The sequence below is a fragment of the Lipomyces chichibuensis genome (genome assembly GCF_038497645.1).
Source record: "Lipomyces chichibuensis strain CBS 12929 unplaced genomic scaffold V1513scaffold_87, whole genome shotgun sequence".
In the NCBI taxonomy this organism is placed as follows: domain Eukaryota; kingdom Fungi; phylum Ascomycota; class Lipomycetes; order Lipomycetales; family Lipomycetaceae; genus Lipomyces; species Lipomyces chichibuensis.
Genome location: NW_027117539.1, coordinates 2996 through 24250, shown reverse-complemented (window position 1 = coordinate 24250; position 21255 = coordinate 2996). Strand labels below are relative to the sequence as shown.

The 21255-nt window shown below is 47.0% G+C and overlaps 9 protein-coding genes across 9 annotated transcripts; 6 read left to right on the top strand and 3 right to left on the bottom strand.

Annotated features, from left to right (window-relative positions):
- Positions 1-179: 179 nt before the first annotated feature.
- Positions 180-937, top strand: V1513DRAFT_434465 (uncharacterized protein; the record flags this gene model as incomplete). The annotated part of the gene is made up of 2 exons (XM_066896473.1): positions 180-182; positions 308-937. The coding sequence occupies 2 exons, from the start codon at positions 180-182 to the stop codon at positions 935-937; spliced, it is 633 nt and encodes a 210-aa protein (XP_066750432.1).
- A 2687-nt stretch (positions 938-3624) lies between these two features.
- V1513DRAFT_322704 (permease for cytosine/purines, uracil, thiamine, allantoin-domain-containing protein) lies at positions 3625-5795 on the top strand. The gene is made up of 3 exons (XM_066894686.1): positions 3625-3871; positions 3932-4276; positions 4326-5795. Exons 1-3 carry the CDS (start codon positions 3709-3711, stop codon positions 5513-5515), a joined length of 1698 nt encoding a protein of 565 aa, XP_066750431.1. The 5' UTR covers positions 3625-3708; the 3' UTR covers positions 5516-5795.
- A 1301-nt stretch (positions 5796-7096) lies between these two features.
- Positions 7097-8415, top strand: V1513DRAFT_455007 (uncharacterized protein). Its single transcript, XM_066899450.1, has one exon. It carries the CDS (start codon positions 7144-7146, stop codon positions 7918-7920), a length of 777 nt encoding a protein of 258 aa, XP_066750430.1. The 5' UTR covers positions 7097-7143; the 3' UTR covers positions 7921-8415.
- A 1015-nt stretch (positions 8416-9430) lies between these two features.
- On the top strand, positions 9431-11803 carry V1513DRAFT_455005 (uncharacterized protein). The gene is made up of 4 exons (XM_066899449.1): positions 9431-9936; positions 9993-10578; positions 10630-10998; positions 11057-11803. Exons 1-4 carry the CDS (start codon positions 9803-9805, stop codon positions 11441-11443), a joined length of 1476 nt encoding a protein of 491 aa, XP_066750429.1. The 5' UTR covers positions 9431-9802; the 3' UTR covers positions 11444-11803.
- Positions 11804-12741: 938 nt separating this feature from the next.
- Positions 12742-13927, top strand: V1513DRAFT_454999 (uncharacterized protein). The gene has a single exon (XM_066899448.1). The coding sequence runs from the start codon at positions 12818-12820 to the stop codon at positions 13511-13513; it is 696 nt and encodes a 231-aa protein (XP_066750428.1). The 5' UTR covers positions 12742-12817; the 3' UTR covers positions 13514-13927.
- A 309-nt stretch (positions 13928-14236) lies between these two features.
- Positions 14237-15456, bottom strand: V1513DRAFT_406918 (uncharacterized protein). Its single transcript, XM_066895642.1, has 2 exons — positions 14792-15456; positions 14237-14740 (listed from the first exon to the last, which is right to left on the bottom strand). The coding sequence occupies exons 1-2, from the start codon at positions 15021-15023 to the stop codon at positions 14298-14300; spliced, it is 675 nt and encodes a 224-aa protein (XP_066750427.1). The 5' UTR covers positions 15024-15456; the 3' UTR covers positions 14237-14297.
- Positions 15457-15561: 105 nt separating this feature from the next.
- On the bottom strand, positions 15562-17522 carry V1513DRAFT_454995 (uncharacterized protein). Its single transcript, XM_066899447.1, has 3 exons — positions 16279-17522; positions 15999-16226; positions 15562-15950 (listed from the first exon to the last, which is right to left on the bottom strand). Exons 1-3 carry the CDS (start codon positions 17069-17071, stop codon positions 15898-15900), a joined length of 1074 nt encoding a protein of 357 aa, XP_066750426.1. The 5' UTR covers positions 17072-17522; the 3' UTR covers positions 15562-15897.
- Positions 17523-17632: 110 nt separating this feature from the next.
- V1513DRAFT_454993 (uncharacterized protein) lies at positions 17633-18705 on the top strand. Its single transcript, XM_066899446.1, has one exon. It carries the CDS (start codon positions 17680-17682, stop codon positions 18262-18264), a length of 585 nt encoding a protein of 194 aa, XP_066750425.1. The 5' UTR covers positions 17633-17679; the 3' UTR covers positions 18265-18705.
- V1513DRAFT_454992 (uncharacterized protein) lies at positions 18543-20863 on the bottom strand. Its single transcript, XM_066899445.1, has 2 exons — positions 20513-20863; positions 18543-20462 (listed from the first exon to the last, which is right to left on the bottom strand). The coding sequence occupies exons 1-2, from the start codon at positions 20765-20767 to the stop codon at positions 18906-18908; spliced, it is 1812 nt and encodes a 603-aa protein (XP_066750424.1). The 5' UTR covers positions 20768-20863; the 3' UTR covers positions 18543-18905.
- Positions 20864-21255: the final 392 nt, after the last annotated feature.

Sequence of the window (21255 nt, the reverse complement as noted above, 5' to 3'; positions counted from 1 at the left end):
AGGGTCCCTAACCCTTCAGCTGGTTCGCCGGGTACGCCGCAATGGCTATTTTTGATATTATGAAAAGTTTGGTGGCCATTTTTGATATTTGCCCTATTTTTTTTATCCCTGGAGATTAATTAAAACTTTCAGTATCGCGAACATATTCTTGAGTTCGCGGTGCTCACACTGGAGACGATATGGTGAGAACTGTTGTATAAGGGTTCAGGGTTAGCTAGGCTTCATAGTTGTTTATGTTATTGTTAGCGCCAAACGCCCATCGGAGTAAAGAATCGTCCAAGGTCTTACGCAAGAAACTCTCGATCAGCACTTGACTATCATCCAAGGCGACGCGACTAATGTTGAGGACGTCAAGCGTACTGTGGTCTCAGATGGGACCCTTGTCTCATTCATCATCTCCGGTGTGGGAGGAAAAGGTGTTCTCCAGAAATCGCTTCGCAGACCGATCACACTCGACAATCCCGACATCTGCGCCTCATCCATTGCAGCACTCCTGAACGCTCTCAAGGTGGTATATGCGGAGAATCCGTCAACCGCTGCCGTCAAGCCATTGTTCACCTACGTCTCCTCCACTGGAATTTCCAATGGCCCCCAAGACGTACCTTTCTGGTTCCGATTTCTATACCGCTTCCTCATCGACATTCCACATGCTGACAAGCGCAAGATGGAACGTGCACTGAAATTGCACATGGCTCAGCCGGAAGCCAGTAGCCAGCATCTCTTTCGCGGTATCATCGGTGTGCGCGCCAGTCTGTTGACAGGTGGAATCGACTACAAGGCAGGAAAGGGCTGGAAAACACTGAAGGTAGGCACGGAGGAGAAACCGGCTATCGGGTACACGATTCCACGGTCGGATGTTGGCCAGTGGATTTTTGAAGAAGTAGTCAAGAAGAATGGGGGCGAGTGGGTTGGAAAGATTGCCACTCTGACGAGTTGAGTGTTTCTGTCCCATGAAGATAATTTTTTTTTCATTTATATATTTCGTTCACGTGTTATTATTCGAAGTGTACAAGAAAAGTTTTGGAAGTCTATTATCTATGGTACAAGTAGCATAATGGGGTAGAGTACATAGAACGGCATAGAGGGTTTAACCCTGGACCGGGCTGGGGACGACTGGACGGGGATTAGACTGGGACTGGACGGGGACTAGACTGGGATTAGACTGGCGAGAATCTGTAAACAAGGACTATTTTCAAGGATTCAAATATTCTTTCTTGCCCAGGCAGCGAGGGCAAACCCCAGGCAGAGACGGCATTGTTATATGTGTGTAGAGGCATAGATGCGCGTTTTCGCTGCGTAGCCGCGCCAAAAACTGAAGCTAACTCTGAATACGCTAAATTCCTGGTGTTGATACAGCCACAGTAGCAACAGTGTCTCTGTTATTGACCAGCCGAATACGGACATAATATTTTCTTTTCGGCTGCCAACAATCGCAATCAGACAAAACAATTCCTGCACACAAGGTCTTTCCGCAAGTATGTTTAGGGTACTTCAACGACAGAAAATGCTTGCTGTCCATAGTTAGCTTTATTTCATCATAAAGAAATGTTCTGAATATACTTCAACGAACCTGGTCATCAACTATCCATTTCAGTAGACGGTCGTCCTGAACTCTCGTAGGCAAGTGAGCAGCAAAGGGCTCCTGGCATCCTGCTGCCGTCTCTGAAATAATATTTCTCTAACAGTTGAACTAGAAACACATCGCGGAGTCTGCTCAGGAAGTGCCAATCTATAGGCTTGTGTGCCAATTAATTCCGTTACTCGAACGGTCCGCACAAGATTGAGGTGCTTTCAGATCACCATAACCGGTCAATGGAGCTCAGGTAGGCGTCAAAGTCCACAAGGCTTTGATTGTTTCGTGGAGTCGCCTTTTCGCATGCCTCGTAGACTGTGGTTTCGAAGCTGACATTATGGCGTCCAAGAGTGCGTGTCTAGCCTAGAAAGCGTTAGGGTTCCAGCGTCGAGCTACTAGACTTGGAGCTGTAATGTCCTCTCTCCATGTCGCTGATATATTCCGCAACCCAACTTACATTCTCTCTATCATGTCTCCGGTCGTTGCAAAATAGAAATCGAGGTCCACGTTGTAGGAAGCGCGGAAACGAAAGGTTTTCTGTTTATTCTATCCCCCAAATTTAGTCGGCCAGTGTAGTCTTCGTAACTATCTCAAACTCATAGTGTGGGAATACTCTAAAAGGGATGCGGTCACTCACTTTGATCAACAGCCATCTAAGAGGCCCTTGAAACAATTCGTATCGTCCTAAACATGACCTTATTTCTGTGAACCGAAAGTGCAATCTTTGGTTGTAATCACGGTGCTGCTGCAATTTTCGCCTTGAATTGAGTGCCATTGAGTGTCGCTGAGAATAGGTCTGAAAACCTCCTTGGCTCAAAGCATTTGTGTGTGCAATAATAATGTGTGATTAGCCAGCCCAGTATCCGAGGCCGTCTACACCTCAACCCTTGCCCAAAATTACTTATTGTAAAGCCATCGGCCAATTAGAATCAGATATGGAGCCCCACCAAGCTTGATCGCACTGCCACGGGTCCTGTGAAATGACTTTTACCTATATGTCTGTAGGTGCTTGGCCTATCAGAGCAGATTCTTATCCTTTAGTACGGCGTATTGGACAAAAGTACGTTCGACGAGGGATGATGTGGACCACGGCAGTAAATATAGTTAGTTTGCACGGATGCTGTCCCTCGAGCAGCCCGGCACAACTGTTTCCGGTTTATTAATGGTACTTTGCATTGGCGTGAGTATACAATAACTACAATGTTTGTTGCCAGATAAATTAGATAACGGGACAGGATGCTAAAGGAAAGGAGCTAACTCCCACTCGGAAATACAGTTAGTCGTAACCGTAAAACTCATAATCATATAAACAGTCCTTACCCCGGCAGGCGACATGATGCTTATCTCCTGCCGGCCCACATTTTGGAGACTATTTATCAACGGCAGCGCGTAATCCGCCTTTAAGTGGCTAATGGCGTCTGATAAGCCGCAGCACTCCCGACCCGTTTACAAGCGTCTCTGAGCCGCACGTAACCCGTCGTCTTTCCGACCTTCCTTTCCGTTCCGTTCTCCGCTCCATTCTTCCGTTCGCCGCTTCGCTCCGAGGACGAGCAATTAGTTTTGTGCCTGCTTTCTTTGTCTGTGATTGAGATAATGACGTCTCTTGTTGTACATGAACGTCGATAGCAACAGCTGGGAGAGAGACGGGTATCCGTTCCGTATCTTTTGCTCTCCGCTGTGTGGAACCACTCTGTGAAGCGTGCGGCGCTTGTTCTCTCAATTCCCGACGGTGGAACCGAACTCAATTTTAGGAGACCACAATAAGTGTATCATTGAATGTTAGGCACACCGGATGATTGAAATGGTTGAATATGATTCAAGGCTAAGCGCAGGCGTGTGGACAGCGAGCTCTAACATGCAGCCGTACCTGGGTCCAGCACAAGGTGAAAAGGTCCCACTGATAACGTTCTTGGCGCATCTTATCAGTCATCCTGAAATCGGCTTCGCCTTGGCTAGTACCGAGTGACTCTATATTCTCGCTTCTGCCTGCATAGTCCCATTCAGAACGGGACGCTTATATATACCGCCATGCCTTCTTCTCTCCTGAGTTTTTCATTTGTCTGTAATTGACCTGTCCTGTATCCGCGGATTGTTCCCTCCTATCCTGTGCGAGCAGATATATTCAACTTGTCAACATGGTTCCCGACGACTTCGAGAAGACAGTCTACGTCAACGCGACTGATGTGTCCACCAAAGCCCCACCTGCCGGTGCGGAGCCAGGTCCCAAAACTATTTGGGGTAAATTTCTCAAGAAGATTGAACTCGATTCTAGCGATGCCGAACGACTGAGTAACGAAGGTGTGTGTTGAAGCTTTGATTCACCTAGTACTTCGTCTACTAACTATTAATGACTTATAGATTTGGACCCTGTCCCTTGGGAACGACGAACATGGCGATGGTACAACTTGGCACTCTACTGGATTTCAGATGCTTTTGCCCCTGGTGGTTGGCGTGCTGCAGCCTCGTTGATGGAGCTTGGTCTCTCTTGGCGCGTGTCGCTCTTCAACCTTGCTCTCGCCAACATCTTGATCGCTATAGTCATCACGTTTAATGCTCACCCTGGTGCACGGTATCACGTGTGCTTCCCCGTTTTCTCGCGTGTGCCATTTGGCTTCTACTTCTCGTACGTCATGGTCGTCATGCGTATGATCACGGGTATTTTCTGGTATGGTATCCAGACCTATACTGGTGCCGAATGTGTTCGTATGTGTTATATTTATATGGTGAATGTGCCCGTGTCTTACAAGTCTAGGATCGCTGCTATACGCCATCTGGCCGTCTTTCCGCACTCTTCCCAACCACTTACCGGAGTCTGCCAATATTTCTACATCCTTCATGATCAGCTGGTTAATCTACTTTTTGTTGTGTATTCCTGCTCATTGCATTCGTGTCGAAAATACTCGCTGGTATTTCATGTTCAAATGCTGCCTCACTCCTATCTGCGGTTTCGCTATCATGGGCTGGGTTGTGAGTGCCGCCAAATCGCTTCCCGGGGAGTCCCTTTTTGCACAGGGAAATACTGTCCATGGATCGAAGCTCATTTGGACATTCATGTCATGTTTGTACTCTAATATGGGCGGTGGCTCTACCTTTGCCACCAACGCTTCCGATTATTCTCGTTACACTCGTAAAGAGTACTCTATTCTCTTCCAACTTTTTGCTCTTCCATTCTCTAATATCGTTATGGCCGCGATGGGCGTTGTCGGCGCTGCAGGCACTCTCAAGGTATACGGAACAATTTTGTGGGATCCTCTGTTGCTGATCGACAACTGGACTTCTCGAGGCGGTCGTGCGGCCGCCACTTTCTGCTCCATCGCTTTCCTTGTCGCTCAGATCGGTCAGAATATCTCGGCCAACTCCATCGCCGCTGCCAACGACCTTAACTGTATTTTCCCAAAGTATATTAACATTCGACGTGGTCAGATCATCGCAGCCTTTATTGGTGCCTGGGTCCTCACGCCGTGGAATATTCTCACCTCTGCTACGGCTTTCTTGTCGTTTATGAGCGGATACTCCATTTGGCTGTCGTCGATTGCTGGCATTCTTTTCTCCGACTACTGGCTTGTCCACAGATTGAAATATGACGTTAATGAACTTTATAAGCCAAATGGTATATACCGATACAACAAGTGGGGTGTCAATTGGCGCGCCGTTGTCGCCTTCTCTTGCGGTTGGGTCCCTCTTCTCCCCGGATTCATCAATGCCATCAACCCGAACATCAAGGTCGGTACGGGGATGGTCCGGCTCTATTACCTAGGTTTCTTTTACGGCTTCTCCTGCGCCGCATTGGTTTACTGGGCTCTTTGTTATTTGTTCCCACAGCAGGAGACATATGTCGAGGCCGTGTTGCCGCCAGGAAAGCCTTCCGATGAAGAAGAGGAGATTTATGGAATTGGGTCTGATAGTGTCGGCAGCGACTATGGAGTGGAGAAGAAGGCGTAATGACGGGCATTGTTTTGATAATAGATATATGTTTGGAGTTCTTATTGTTTGATATTTTTTAGTGCATTTTGCGTAATGATTTTCATTCGTCTGCATGAAAATATCTTATTAATATCGAAAATTTGTCAGAGCGAAGGGAAGTTCACCCAAAATCAGAATCACATCATGCCATGACCATATCACACATGTCAAGTTACAACAGTATGGCACATATCTCACTGTCGAGTTCAGTATGTGTTCCTACTTTTCCGCATGATGAGACAAAAGGTCACCTCAAGTCATAGGACCCTCATGCGACTCGAAGTGTGAGACCAGACAACTCGAGTTAAAAGAAGATAGTCAGGACCCACCATATCCCGCAAATCACGCTGTCGAACTATTCTTAATCATAGTCAGGAATGTGTTTGACACAATGATCGAGCGTCTATTGCAACAAAACTACCACATGACACCGATACGCCGAACTTCTATGGGGATGATATAGGTACTCATCCAAGCCGTATTGTTCATACATACTCCTTAGAGAGCGACAAAACCAGAAATACAGACGAGAACGACAATGGTCCCACCTGTCTTGAAGTTCCAAGGTGTCCAAATCCATTGGGATGAAGCGGAACGCAACGGCAATGATAATCAGGCCCTTGGACATGCCCCACACGGTAGATATAGCACCCGCGGCGTCCCGCATGCTGACCACATCTTCGCCAGGCCACGGCCAGGGGATTTGACAAGCCCAGCATCGCGAACCGGCTCTGAGAATGAGTACACGAGACAGTTCAAGCCTGACCAGGCTGATAACCACTGTTACGATGGTTACCAGAAAGCAGCCCTTATACCAAACATTTATTAACGAGCAAAGGTAGTCAGTCCACAAGCGCAAACAAGTACGTGAAAACAGTGAAGGTCCGAATCCAGCTTACTGATCATCTCTCTTCCGGTCATTCCGGCATTACTAGTCTGTATCTCTTCCACTGAGGCCCTGCACTGCTGGATCTTGCATTCTACCTGCTATGGCCGCATCTGATAATGTATTTGCGATCTGCCCATTTACAGATATGACAATTGTTACTGGTCGTGTCCCTGCAAGTTATTTATAGCTCTCAAAGCGCTGTTCTCCCTCTGCCGTAATTTGCCGTCCTCGCAATAATCATCACCAGGCTACTGATCCATATCAGCTTTCAGTCCATTTAGAGCCTGCCTAAGAGCAAATGCTAAAATCCTTGAACAAGTCCACTCATCTTTCACAATTCCATCTTTATAACCTTCTTCGTCTTGCAAGAGTGACTTCCCCCGCACCACTAGCATGCAGTACATTTGCAATTGATAAACCAACAGCTGCCTCCTGCCATGTAATACCGTTCGGTGAAATTCGGCCGGATGAGCTGATGACATCGACGTGAGATGCAACAACTTGTCTCCTTGCCATCTGGTCTTGCCAAACCACCGGATCTCGGCACATTGTTCGTATGTTCAAAATAAAGGGTTTGGCCTGGAGCCCTTGAAACTATCCATAAACCCTAACCCTATCCTCCCAGCCGATAAGACAACATAGCCGCTTGTATACTATTATTAGTTAGTTTAGACTAGTCCAGTGTACAAAACAAGGCACGGTTTTTTACGAATCTATCATGCGTCAATTCGACTTATCGGTAGTATTCGTTATTGCGTTCATACTTGCACACGCTTTCGCGGCAGATATAGTGTACAACATCCATACGCTACGTAATGGTACGACAATCTATGCTCCAAACAGCGAGAGCCTAAACAGAATGATCCGTAATTTTACGGATCAAGCTTTCATAAGCCAGGCAATCTACAACTGGACCATAGTCGACAATGACAGAGAGTCACGTGGGTTACATAGACTGTATTCGCAAATGTCACAACCAAGCCAATCAGGGCCGCCAGAAGAGATTGTGCAACGAATGAGCAGAATGGTTGAGCAACACCGCAGAGTGGTTGAGCAACAGCGCCGAATGGCTGAGGAACGCCTCAGAATGGTTGAGCAACACCGCAGAACAGTCGGCAATACTAGTATAGTCATAGACACCTCCGAAACGTTTCAGCCAAGCCAATCAGGACCGTCAGAAGAGGTTCTACAAAGAATGAGCAGAATGGTTGAGCAACAACGCAGAATGGCTGAGCAGCACCGCAGAATAGTCGGCAATACTAGTATAGTCATAGATACCTCCGAAACGTTACATCCAATCCAATCAGTACCGCCAGAAGAGGTTGTACAACGAATGAGCAGAATGGTTGAGCAACGTGCGCAACACCGTAGAATGATTGAGCAACAAAGAATATTCGGCAATACTAGTACAGTCATAGACCTAGTTGCAGAGACAGCCAATAGCAGGGCTTTGAATGCAGCGTTTCGTCATCCAGGACGGCAAACGGACAATTGACCCGCCTAACCTCGGAATGATGTCACAATGGCGCGTTCCTTAGGGTGCGAGATGTAATACACATGGTGGAGCGACAGTATATCGGCCCCTAAGAAGATGGGCCAAATCCAACACAACAGATTTTGTTTGACAACGAACGTTTCGCATCGTCACCGTGTAATCGGTACCAAGGTTTAGCGTGTTCTAATTACTTACGGTAATATTACATTAGATGGTCGAGCTTCTCCAACGAACAGTATATTTTATTCTCGACTTCGTATTGTTATTGTTATAACTAGGAGACATCGTACGGAAATGGCGCAGGGCGATGTTGCTGATGTCTCGGAATTAATTTGTGTTCTGCAAATCGTAAATCATTATCCATAGCTGATTACTCCTCCATGACTGACGGACGCCTAGGCAGTTTACATATAAGTGAAGAACTTGGTAGACTTGCTCGCGTCCCCCGTCGTGAACTTGATTATTTCATCGATAAACTTGATTATTAGATTTATAATGATGGTAGTGAGGAGGAAACAGAGTGTCAAGCGACTTCCTAGAAGTTTTCGATTGACAGCACAATCAACATAATGTTGCAAGCAGAGATGTTTTTCCTGGTAGCATTTTTTCAATTATGTGATGGAAACATCAACTAGTAACATGAAATTGAGACTAATAGTGGTTAACTGGAAAGTGCATGTTCATACGAGTAATGTAGCCAGCAACTCTGACCTACTCTTCTAAGCACAATAGTAACTCACACGGAGACAGTCCTCTTAGGGAGTCGCTGAGCCTTAGATGTGTAGAAGCTCACGCAAATACAGTGAGGAAGTGACTTTAACAATTCCGATCTGTTGAGAGAGGATTCTCACTGTTTGTTCAGTGACCCTGGCGTCCCCTCCCAAATAGAAGCTCCCGCCATCTTGAAATCCGGGATATGGATGGATAAAGCCATGTATCTGGATGTGATACAGATACGGATACGGACATCTTTCTGGATACGGATACGGATAGGATATGGAACATCTGGTCTGGATATACTAATAATATTGGGAGAGTCTGAGTGAGTTGCGAAATATTCAGTTGTGTAGGGAGCTGATGTCCAGTGAATCCCGAGTATTGTCCTGCGGCGAGTTTGGCCTGCGGTTGTGAGCGGAGAGAAGGTTGACCAGAACATGAACCTCGATTAGTAGCTGCTGTTCTGCACTGCTGTTGCATTCTCCTAGCTTAACTCCTATCTTTAATTTTTTCTGCTCAACTTTCTATAACTCAACTCCTATCAATCTCCATAGTTTCTTCTGTCGTTGAGCTGCTCTGGTTTCGTTTATTCCCCGTCGGGCCGCTGTGATTGTGTAGCCCAGGGGCTAGTCAAAGGACCAGTCATATCAGGGCGTTGCCTAATTGTGCTTAAGCGTATTGGAAACTTCATTTCCAACAGGGCGAATCTAGTGTATGGTGGTGATGCGTAATTGCGAGAACAAGGTGCGTACGTCTTGGTCCTAATAACTTTATCTCTCGACGGTAGGAATGTCCGAGAGTGACATGCCCGCAAGCTCAGGGTGCTACAACGGAACGCCGCATGAATATCCGCACACCCGACGCGATCACGATCGAACACTTCTAATAAATATATGCCAGATATGCCTGCCCCGCACTCTTTATTAAAGCTTGGGTTCAGGTGGTCGGGTAAACTCTGTTTGGGCATGCAATGGTGTCGTTCTCCGACAATGGTGCTGAATGTAGATCTTAGGCGTCTTGCAGCTGTTGATAACGAATTGAGCTCCTCGGAGTAATGGAATATTCGGTTCGGGTTACGGTTAGGGTTAAAGGATAGTCTCCTGGGAATCAATGCTTTTGCTGTTTCCCATCTATATGCCCACAGAAGCGCAAGGTTCCTTTCACAATGGCACCGATTAAGAGCGTCGCCATAATTGGGGCAGGGCCAGCAGGCGCAATTGCGGTGGATGCATTTACTCAGGAGAAAGCATTCGACTTGATCAAAGTATTCGACAGGCAGGAAAAAGCCGGGGGATGTTGGTATGTCTTCCCCGCTGTTCCGACATATAAGCACTGCAAATCCTAAGATATCTCAGGGTTTCAAGAGACAACGAGCGCGAGATAATCTGGGACTTTGAGAAACTGGCCAGTCGTACTGCGGACGCTCCGTTGAAAATCCCAGACCGTCTTCCCGGATATGCCCCGCCATCTTCGCAGCAGCGATTTATCGACTCGCCGATGTATCCTGCATTGGAGACGAATGTTGACGACTCTGTCATGGCTTACTCTCAGGAACCCATCCCGACGATTCGATCAGAGTGGTCGATCGCTCGTCACGGTCACGATACGCCGTTCCGGCACCACAGTGTCATCAGACAGTATATAGAAGACCTGCTTAACCGCAATGGGTACCAGGATCTGGTGCAATATAACACCACTGTTGAGAAAGCTGTCAAGGAGTCGGCTTCCAACAAATGGGTCTTGACATTGCGGAAAGGCGGTTCTGGGGGTGGCTCCGATTACTGGTGGACAGAGACATTTGACGCCCTGGTTGTTGCGTCGGGACACTATGCGGTCCCATACATTCCAGAGATCAAAGGTCTGAAGGAGTTCGCTGCGGCCTATCCCGGGAGGGTGGAGCATACAAAGCAATATAGAGGGCCAGAGAAGTATCGCGGGAAGGTGAGACTACCCCGATTCAACCTCAGAAACGATAAGATTCTGACCAACTAGAGAGTCATCACTGTCGGAGCTTCTGTATCTGCCGCAGACACGGCAGTGAGTCTGATCGACACGGCAGAATCGCCCATCTACGCCGTCGTCCGGGGTCGGTATAACCCTTACTTCGGTGACGAGGCGTTCAAGCATCCGAAGATTCAGCGGAGGGCGCCCATCTCGCACATATCAAGCTGCAACGGCGACCGGACGGTTTATTTCGAAGACGGCACGTTGGTTCTCGATGTCGATCATATCATTTTTGGCACAGGCTTCACCTGGACTCTTCCCTTTTTGCCGGATGTGCCGACAAGGAATAACAGAGTTCCTGATCTATATCAGCATGTGTTTTACCAAAGTGACCCGACTCTTGTATTCTTGGGAGCTGTATGTACATCCTGTCTTCGTGATACCTGTGCAACTAATGAACTTCTCTGGAATCCAGCTAGGCGCCGGCTTAACCTTCAAAGTATTCGAATGGCAAGCTGTTGCTGCTGCGCGCATATTGGCAGGAAAGGCAACGCTACCTCCAGTTGAAGAACAGAGAAAGTGGGAAGTGGACCGAATTGCACTAAAAGGCGACGGGCCTGGTTTCATGGTTCTAAACCCCGATTTCGAGGAGTACTTCGAGCTCCTCCGACTTCTGGCCGGTGAGCCTGAGGAAGGAAAGCCGGGACGCAGATTGCCAAAATTCGATCAAGTATGGAAAGACAATTTTGACGCTGGGCATGAGAGACGTATTAGGATGTGGAAGACGGCGAATGCGGATGCAATCGCGGAGCTTCATGACCAGGGAATTGATGGCACCAGAGAGAAGCCCAATAAACTATGAGTGGAAGTTCTGGCCGGATTATTTTGGGGGTATTGTGCCAAAGACTTAGAAACCACCGAAGCCCAGCTACCTTGACCTTCTTCCCGTCGAGTTGTTTCGACGCCGAGCGTCACAGGCTTGTTGATCATAAAGGCGGGAAGGCACACAGAGCAAAATAGATCAGAGCGACCCATGATTTACTCCTCCAAAACGTCAACCACCACCATTCACCCATCAACACCAAAACTTGCAACTGAAGAGCCCCAAATGGTCTGTACTATACTAGTTGTCGGCTTCGCCCCTCATCCTTTTCCTTCTTTCCCGTTCCTATTAATCTTCCCTTTCACATCTACCAGACCTCCGTGCGAAATCAGAATTGCAGCCGGACATCCACATGGTACAAAATTCCATGAAGATGTCGGTACTCATCCAAGCCGTATTGTCCATACATACTACTCGGAAAACTACAGTTAATGGTGGCATTCCAACCTTTACCCACTATGCAATTTTACCTCTAGAGCTGTTCGAATGCCGCGCTTCCGGTTCCGAATCAGCTAGGTCCTTGTGGCTGTAAATGGACTGAAAGCTGATATGGATCAGTCGTCGTCTTGGTGATGATGATTGCGAGGACGACAGATCACGGCAGAGGGAGAACGGCGCTTTGAGAGTTATAACGAACTTGCAGGGACATGACCAGTAACAATTGTCATATCAATAAGTGGGCAGATCGCAAATATATTATCAGATGCGGCCATATCAAGAAGAAAAATACAGTTCCCCAACAGCAATTAAGCTTCTTTGGTCTACGTAGTCAATTATTGCACCGTTGATGTCCTAATTGAGAGGAAATTTCTGTCAAAAACAACATTTTATCTTGCCTATACCATTGGATGCCACGTGGAGACAACCGGAGTGAGATGGATTACAATTTACTCAGAGCATTTCGATATACCGACGTTGTTTAACCACAGTACAGGTGCTTGTTATCTTCAAGAATCGGGCCGACTTCCTTTACCTCGCAGATTGTGGTTTAACCCAAAACTGTCTGTATTCGAAGGTCAGATGTGATTGGCAAAAAAGCACAAGACCAGAATTAGAATGGCTTTCCCCTAATCTGCTGACAACGTAGCCTGAGCCTGCTAGAGCGCGGCGAACTGCTGCGGCTCTGGAGGTTTGTTGACTCAAATCATGGAACTGGTCATCAGATCACATGCTGGCCCCTTTTCCCCTTCCACCTCGTCAGATTTTCTTCAAAGCCTTCGCCTGCGGCAATAAAAGGAAGGTTCTTTGATATCCTCACAGAGAATTAATTGAATTGTCTAAACTTACAGTTACTGCACGCAAAATTTGAAATATATCATAAAACATCATACTATCTTTTTCATAAAAGACCGCATGCTTTCTTTCTCCACTGTCACCTTTTCCCTATCTCTCCTCTTTTCCAGTTATCTCAGCATTCTTTGCTCGTCCCCACCAAATCCGGATCCACTTCAGCCTTACAAGCATGACCGCATGGGACGAATTGCCGGTCTTACACCTCGTGTCATTCGCCGCTCAGTCATTCTCTGCTCCTCCCTCTACCACGCGCTTCTAGCTCTGACGTTCCCGTCTCATGACACCCGCATATGTCCCCATCCTTCTAACATCAACCCCGTTCTCTTCACCTGGAACGCTCTTACTTTGGGCTCTCTGATTCTGATTATTTGCGTCGGCGCTCCCATTCGTCTGGCCGCATTTAGCAGGCTCGGGAAAAACTTCACCTTTCGCCTCGCGCCTCCAGACCGACTCATTACTACCGGCATCTACCGCTACGTGCAACATCCGAGCTACACGGGCCAAGTCATTGTTTTTGCCGGCAATTTCATCCTCCTCCCCAGGTGGGATGCGTCTTTGGCATGCTGGGTTCCAGAACATATCATCGAGAAAATGGACGGATGGGGTCGAGTGGTGTATGGTGTAGCAATTCCAATGATGGTGTGGATGTTGAGTGTGAGAGTCAGGGATGAGGAAACGATGCTGAAGGAGAAGTTCGGGGCCAGCTGGGAGCAGTGGCATCGAAAGACCAAGAGATTCATTCCGGGAATATTTTGAGCAGGCATGGATGAAATCGGATTTTCGGAGAAAGGGGTAATGTAAGCACCACTTAATAATCGTAAAAGGCTAATGAATAAATATAATTTGCACTGTACACATTATACATAAACAGGCTCCAGGATTTACTACACAGTAACTGTCAGACTATCACTCAGCGTCCGTGAAGATGAGCTGACAGGCATCATAGCGTTCGCGGTCATCTGCAGGAAGCACGTTGGTCTTTGACACCGTCTTCAACAACCCTGTGCTTGCCATGACAGTGATCCCTATAAAAACCGCTGGGTGATCATTGACCAAGGGCTGCTCTGCATGAATATCCTCACATGATCGTTTTGCTGTACTTGCTCTTCAAACTGAGTGGGCTACAGCCAGTGGTCGGCGGTGGAGTCAACGTGTGAGCCTCTCTCTGAAGACGTGCAAGCAAAACAAAACCAGATGAACCCGAACGGGCAACGCAAATAGTCGAACTGTGACGTCATCAGCCGCAGGTCACCCCTCTAGCGTGCATCCAAACCATGGCCATTTCATCCAAGTGACAGCCGGGAGGCAGTTAATGCTATACTATAGCTATTGATTATTGAATATAATTAAATCTTCTGGCTGCCCTGAGAGTACAGTTTAGAGCTGATGCCAGTAAAAGTACTTAAAGATGTATATAATATAGCAGAACATACGAAATGGCAGATACTTTGGCACCAGAGGTAGTTTATCAAATTTAGAGGATATTTAAGAGACTTTTATATATTATTGGCAGCATCTGAGCATTGTCTTGGTCGCGCAACTAAAACTTGGTAAACCCTTTTAATTTCACAAACGTATAGTCCCATGGTCGCTGCCTGGGATCCTCCGCAAGCTGGAAGTAGACCTCACTATGTGCCTTGGCATCAGGCGAAGTTCCCACAGGGGAACCATCTGGATTGCGTTCGTCGGTATAGTAAAATTTGTAGCCTTGCGAACTGTATGACTTGACAGCGCCGTCGATTAGATGAGCAGCCGCAGCCTTGCCGACACCAAGCGTGAGCAATGCAGGCCTTGCGCCAGCAACGTTCAAAAGGTTTCCGGTGAAGATAAAGGTCTTAGAAGAGGACTCGAGATTCTTCCAGCCCTTGATTGTCTCCTGCATAGCGGCGTAGAGACTAGAAACATTGACGTTGAGATCCTCCTGAAAAGCCGTCAGAGGGACGGAGAATGCATCATCTGCTGGTGCGACGTGAAGCGCGGAAGCTGGATGTTGTCAGCAACATTATGGACTAGGCAGGCCCCGAAGATACTCACCATTGTAAACGACAATGGAAGGATCACCCCATGTGTCTCTGACCTGCTTGAACGCGCTGGCAACAATCAGAGGATCCGTGAAGTCCGCCTTAACGCCCAAGTAGTCGTCTGAGGTGGTAACTCCTGATCGGGTCAACACCGCGACCCTGTAGCCATTTGCAGCGAACTTCTTTGCGACGTGCTGGCCGACGTTAGGACCTGCGCCAAGTATGAATGCGATCTTGGCTGCCATGTGGTTGGCGTTAAGAAATATTAAGCACTTCTGTAGATCGACTTCAATGTCGAGAAGATACAAGGGTTGGGGTGAAGCAAATAACAAGATAGCGAGACGGAACAAGACTAGACAGAACTCTCTTTATATAGCCGACGCCAAGTATCAAGGCCATTTTGGACAATGATTGCGCGAAGTTGTGCTGCGTTGCGGCGATGACAAAGCAACGTGGATTGGCATCGCGTAAGCACGTGTATGCAAGGAAGCAAAGAAGAAAGGAATCAAGGCATCAAGGTCGGTGATTGCCAATACTGAGTAGTGTAGCAATGCACCCATGCGCCTCCCTCATGCGTTATAGCAAACCTCCTCAAGCCTGAGTAATAATCTGGTGGCAGAAGTTCATATGTGACTAAGCATGGGCAAACAACGATTAATGTAAATACAATCATGTTTCTTTCAGCAGTCTTTTTTGAGAACCGAATTGCCAATTACTAAGCCATGACGTATCCATACGACGCATTCACATGACAAATTAAAGTTGCACTTAAAATTCATTTTGCATTGTTGAGCCGGCATAGATTAGATATTATTAAATACACGTCAAGCCTTCCTTGCTAACAACAAGCCATAATCTTGGCTAAGATTTTTATGATATCGCGCCTACGATTACGAAGCAGCCTCTTCGCTGTGTCAACATGGGACAATGGGCCCAAAAGACCATTGGCTATCGACGGTTTATCACGTTTGGTACATATACATATACCAGCTAATATTCTTGGAACGGCAAAGGAGAGAAAATATGAAGCATCTTCCAACAACCTGCTCGTTGTTCAGAACTTCCACACAATAATCCATTCATTACATCGGCGGGTAGAGGTTCAATTTGATGAGACATTCAGGAAGTATCCAACTGTTCAGGTTGTTGGTGTAAGCCACCATTCCGAAAAGCTGAGACAGATAAGTTTCTTTTCACAATATAGAAGGAACTTCTCTTACCTGTTGGAAGCAATGCTGACGCGTACATTACCAACGTAATAGGCATGAGGTCTTCTGGTGTAAGCTCTGCGATATGCTTCTCCCACAAAGCCAGAATTAGTGGCGCTCGAGCATTAAGGTAGTCGTCGTGTCCATAACATTCTATTCCCATCAAAGCACCGAACTCTCGAAACGCCAGACGATGTACTAATGTCCTCTCCGCATATCTCTCCTCACTAAAGATTCGATCTAGGACGAATTAATCTATTAACCCCAAAATATGTAAAATGAGAAGTCGCACGTAATGATCTGACACAGCTCTGAGACATATCCTCCGCCCATGTCTCAGTCCTTCCACACCAATGAGCTATCCAGAGGGCCATACCAAGATCTAAGGTGTCATTGGACTCATATCGGGTTTCTGTCAGGTCCATCACTCTTTTGTAGTCAGAAATCTCTTCACCAAGGATAGGACCTTCGTTCGCAGTTGCTTGAAGCAATTGGAAGACGACGTAACCAGTGGTGGCATCTAGGTGTCCTTGACTAGCAACTAAGGGTCTCGACATATCCGTGGAAATCTTCCATACCATCCGAGGATTCGGAGTCTTCCGGCGGAGGAAAAAATGAGGGTGGATTGCCCTGGCAAGTGATATTGCTTGATCATTGTAGATTCGATCTTCTGCGGCGACAGATACGCGGTTGAGAGCAAACATCCACAGCGTAAGGTAGTGATGATATTGACCATCTCCATCTGGCCCTTCTGCATCAATCTTCCCAATCCGCAGACCCCCACCGAGAGCATTCTGATCTGTCGCTCCTGGGAGTCGAGATGCGCCATCGCGAGTGCATCCCAGAACATCATGCACGGTCTGCGTCAGACGCTTTGCGAAGTCCAAATATTTAGCCTGGTTGGTCTCTTTGTATAGCGTTAGGAAATTGAGAACACCAAAAGCGTCAGTCCATAAATAACGACCACGGTGGCCACCAGAATTTGGCGGCGGTGTCCAGTCAGCAGCATTTTCCATACGAATGCGCTCGAAGGATCCGTACACGTCCTGCATCGCAATGCGAAATCTATTCAATCGGGACGACATTGATTTTTGCGTTGCAATTTTGATCAAGAATTTCTGATGTCCTCATGAGCCTCAATTAACTCGTAGTCGACTGTATGAATTCAGTCGGAGAACGTTGTGTGCCTTGATCATGTGATGTTTTCATCACACATTCACTTCTGCCACAACACGCGATATTCAAGGTCCATAACGATGCTGCTCGTGTCCAGAAATTCAGTACAATCCATCGATCCAATTTCACCGTTCGTTTCCGGAAGCGTAATACTGATCTGTCACACAATACAGACTGGAGAGACTGCGGCGGTCTCTAGTACAACAGAATTGACGACTCTGTAGGCAGATGTCAGTCCAGCCGCATTAGCGACATGGGACCGCTTGAAGTAATGGGAGGACAGTCGATGGCACATAAGCAAGGAACTTATTCCAGAAATCGTGCAGTAAATCTGGGGAATATATGAGCCGTGCGTATAATTTAACGTTTGGATAATCAAGATCTAGCTGATATCAGCAGATTTACCCGGTTGTGCTTATCAGGGGCTGCCTGTCAACCGAAGACATGGATTGCCATGTCTGCTTCGATTCCGACAGTCAACTTCCACGTCCTCTTCGAATTTTCAACTGCAAGGGTTATGCACATCTATATTTTGGGGGCCTCAGGATCGGGCAAAACTACTTTAGGGAATGTTATCTCGGCTTACCTGAGTGTCAAACACGAAGACGCCGACGACATCTTCTGGGAACCGACTGAAAAAAAGTTTACGAAACGACGGTCATCAATTGCTCGAGAAGAAGTTCTGCGTGAACGACTAAATGAGTCTGAGAGCTGGGTATTCTCTGGCGTGGCATTGCCCTGGGCTGCCTCTATTGAACCGCTGTACGACTTGGTAATATTCTTGCAAGTGGATCCCAAACTTCGCATGGAGCGACTAAGAGTGCGAGAGGTTGAGCGCTATGGGGACCAAATTCTGGAAGGTGGCGACCGATATGAACATAGTGCGGGTTTTCTTCGCTGGGCGAAGAGTTACGATCTTTCGGATCCACCTGCACCTGACAAGGTCGGAAGACCAATAAATGTCACACTTGCTGCACATGAAACGTGGCTTTCCGGACTAATATGTCCTGTACTTAGATTGGATTCGGCGCGACCAGTTGATGAAATGTTGCTGTCGACTATAAATTTTATGAGAGAGAACCTTTCATATGTTGACTCTTAGCTCGAATAAGCAGCCTGGACAACGAAATCAGCTGCAAGCCAAGGAGACATTGCTCAGTTGGGGGCAATATTTAGTACATAACTGAGGCAATACAACTTTTAACGAATGCTGTTGTACAATATTGTGAGAAGTATGTTATGAAAGGAAGTCATCATTACATTCCGTGGACTGTGGACTTGAGTGAGCTATGGAATCATTCTGTTAAAAATAACGGTATGAGTTCGCGTTGAGTCCCAGAGCATAATTACTGAAGATAAAGGGTTATAAAAAGAAATAAACTAGTACATTTAAGGCATCGAATAGAGAATTGATACACATGTCAACAGGGCCGCGACATTACAATGAGTTAAGTGTTGTAGTGAGGGACATCCACGATCATGTGGCTGTCCTCAAAGTAGATTAATTGTCCTACTTTAGTTTTAAAAAACTCGCTTACAACTAGTCATCGTCCCATTTTGTCAATTTCCTACTTCGAAAGTAATATTCTCATTTCTTTTATACGTCCTCTACCTCTCTGCCTCCGACCCTCCCTCATCTTCGGGCCTCGGTCCCACCTCATATCCTCCTACCTATCACGTTATCGAGCCCTCTTTCGTGAAGGTTTACCATCAATTCAGAGCAGAAATGAATTCAGCATTTCATCAAGTACGGATACGAGCTTCTTGCTTGATCAAGTCTGCTGCCCTCTCAGCAACGGCGTAGACAGTCCATTGTATATTGCCAGATATGAGTAGAGGAAAGACACTCGCGTCGACGACACGGAGGTTCTTAGTGCCATAAACCAGTAAGCTGCTGTCGACCACACCACCATCTTCGCGAGGCAACATCGAACATGTTCCGATTGGATGATAGAATGTTCCCAAGGTCCGTCGAGCAAAGTCCTTGTAATCGTCATCGGTCGACAATGGAACTGCTGGAACTATGCATTTGTCAAGAGCGTCGGACAGCGGGGCGGTAGCTGCAAGCTTGAGGCCTTGGCGGGAAGCGGCTGTGAAAAGATCCTGATCAAAGCAATGCTCAAGATAACGAGGATCAATGACTGGAGCATCTCCAGGATGTGAACTCTGAATATGAATTGATCCACGTGAAAATGGAGCTACAACGCAATTCATGATCGAGAGACAATCTTTGACACCTTCCGGCTTGGGTGCAGGCATAAGCCACGACGAATAGGCAGGGACGAGAGTAAATTGAAAGGCTGGAACATTGGAATTCCTAAGTCGTGCTAATAGAAGATCATATTGCTTCTCTAACCCAGGAGTTCTGTCCGAGGTTGCAACATTTGATTTCTTCAGTGCCGCCAAGCCAGTTTGACTATATGAAATATACGTAGAGACATTTGATCCTGATGCGAACAACCCGGTTTTGGTTGCTGCATATTCCGCCATTGCCTTCGCGGCCAGCTCGGGTGAGTAACTCAGAGAATCAAGGGAATACTTGCTATCTAATACTTGGTGTGCTGATATTGTGAACGCATGGTCTTGCAAGTTCTCTCCAACGCCTTTGTTGTCAACCAAAGTCTCCACACCGTTTGCCTCCAGAATAGATCTAGAGCCTATACCTGAAAGCTCAAGAAGTGTGGGAGACTGAACTACCCCTGCGCAAAGGATAACTTCACTTTTTGCAGTGACTTCATATCGCTTGTCGGCAACAATAAATTCTACACCGGTGGCAATCAGCTCATGCTTAGGGCATGCAAATAAAACCTTTGAAACCAAAGCCTTTGGGAGAAGATGTAAATTGGGCCGATCCGCAATGGGCAAGTAGTAGGCAGAAAGTGAACTACTTCTTGTTCCTGTCGTGGAGCTTATGGTGGACTTTGTGAACTGTGCGCCGATGGGAGACTCAGCGCCAGCCAGGACAGCCTTGACACCAAGATTGTTCCATGCGGGAATCCAAAGTGTATTCGACTCGTTGATATCGTTGGATATCGTCGTCTCCAGTGGCCCGGTGGTACCATGAGAGGTCATCTCATAGGCTTGCCGAGCGCTCGCATGACAATCTGGGATGAGGCCAAATGTCTCCACCTTCTTGAAGTATGGCTCTAAAGTTTCCCAGTTCCATCCTTTGTTACCCAACGCCTCCCAGTCGTTGTATTCCTCCGGCGACGCTCGCACGAATACGTGGCTGTTGATGCAGCTTGATCCTCCGACTACCTTTCCACGGGGCCACTTTATAGCCCTGTTGTTTAAAGAAGTCTGAAGGTCATTAGTACTTCTCTGGAGGATGCTGAAGCATGGTGACGAACCTGAGATATGGTCTCGTACAACCAATCATATGTAGGGTTCCCTCGAGCAGCAATTGATAGCCCCGGTGTTGTGATGATAGGATCATCGAGCCTCAGTTCCCCCGCTTCCAATATTGCAACATTCACGGACTCATCTTCCGAAAGTCGACCAGCAACGACGAGGCCTGCCGTTCCGGCTCCAACTATGACATAATCATATTTGATTTTGCAAAATGCCGGCACGAAATCATCTCTTTCCTCTTCAGAGAGAGTCATAGAGCGACATGTAACCGACGGGTTTCAATATGTAAGGTAGATGAGGTCGAAAGTAACGACAGGCAAAGTGCGGTCGGGGCGACGTAGGGTCGCTTAAAGAAATATGCAATCATGGCGTCTCAATGCAAGGCATATTTCAGCCGCAAACGTCGCAAGCCACCAAGAAATTTCCCCAATTGCAGGTCCCTGACGAATTCAGCATTCACGATTAATTAAACACGATCCAGATGATGTAATTTACGAGTTCGAGTAAGGACGGTGGTGTTGGAAAATACTGATATCGTAGGCAAATAAACAGAGAGTGTAAAGAAGGACTTATTAAATATGATCACCCTCAGAGAGTGTAAAGAAGGACTTATTAAATATGATCATTCTCACAAACCTGGTTGCTTGGGCGGTGCACTTAATTAACTAGTTACTTCGTCAATTTTCTATCTCCGGGTGGTTCTTACTTCGTCTTCAACTTGTAATACCCGGAGAGGGGCATT

Excerpts from the sequence above, each read along its gene's own strand:
- V1513DRAFT_454995 (XM_066899447.1), bottom strand. The coding sequence starts at position 17,071 with ATGTCGTCCCGATTGAATAGATTTCGCATTGCGATGCAGGACGTGTAC. Across the intron at positions 16,227-16,278 it reads GAGCTGTGTCAGATCATTAC|ATCGAATCTTTAGTGAGGAG; the intron begins GTGCGACTTCTC and ends AATTCGTCCTAG. Across the intron at positions 15,951-15,998 it reads GTCAGCATTGCTTCCAACAG|CTTTTCGGAATGGTGGCTTA; the intron begins GTAAGAGAAGTT and ends TATCTGTCTCAG.
- V1513DRAFT_455007 (XM_066899450.1), top strand. The coding sequence starts at position 7,144 with ATGCGTCAATTCGACTTATCGGTAGTATTCGTTATTGCGTTCATACTT.
- V1513DRAFT_454999 (XM_066899448.1), top strand. The coding sequence starts at position 12,818 with ATGCTTTCTTTCTCCACTGTCACCTTTTCCCTATCTCTCCTCTTTTCC.
- V1513DRAFT_454993 (XM_066899446.1), top strand. The coding sequence starts at position 17,680 with ATGCACATCTATATTTTGGGGGCCTCAGGATCGGGCAAAACTACTTTA.
- V1513DRAFT_455005 (XM_066899449.1), top strand. The coding sequence starts at position 9,803 with ATGGCACCGATTAAGAGCGTCGCCATAATTGGGGCAGGGCCAGCAGGC. Across the intron at positions 9,937-9,992 it reads GAAAAAGCCGGGGGATGTTG|GGTTTCAAGAGACAACGAGC; the intron begins GTATGTCTTCCC and ends AAGATATCTCAG. Across the intron at positions 10,999-11,056 it reads CTCTTGTATTCTTGGGAGCT|CTAGGCGCCGGCTTAACCTT; the intron begins GTATGTACATCC and ends TCTGGAATCCAG.
- V1513DRAFT_454992 (XM_066899445.1), bottom strand. The coding sequence starts at position 20,767 with ATGACTCTCTCTGAAGAGGAAAGAGATGATTTCGTGCCGGCATTTTGC. Across the intron at positions 20,463-20,512 it reads TGTACGAGACCATATCTCAG|ACTTCTTTAAACAACAGGGC; the intron begins GTTCGTCACCAT and ends AATGACCTTCAG.
- V1513DRAFT_322704 (XM_066894686.1), top strand. The coding sequence starts at position 3,709 with ATGGTTCCCGACGACTTCGAGAAGACAGTCTACGTCAACGCGACTGAT. Across the intron at positions 3,872-3,931 it reads CGAACGACTGAGTAACGAAG|ATTTGGACCCTGTCCCTTGG; the intron begins GTGTGTGTTGAA and ends AATGACTTATAG. Across the intron at positions 4,277-4,325 it reads TACTGGTGCCGAATGTGTTC|GATCGCTGCTATACGCCATC; the intron begins GTATGTGTTATA and ends TTACAAGTCTAG.
- V1513DRAFT_406918 (XM_066895642.1), bottom strand. The coding sequence starts at position 15,023 with ATGGCAGCCAAGATCGCATTCATACTTGGCGCAGGTCCTAACGTCGGC. Across the intron at positions 14,741-14,791 it reads TTCCATTGTCGTTTACAATG|CTTCCGCGCTTCACGTCGCA; the intron begins GTGAGTATCTTC and ends GACAACATCCAG.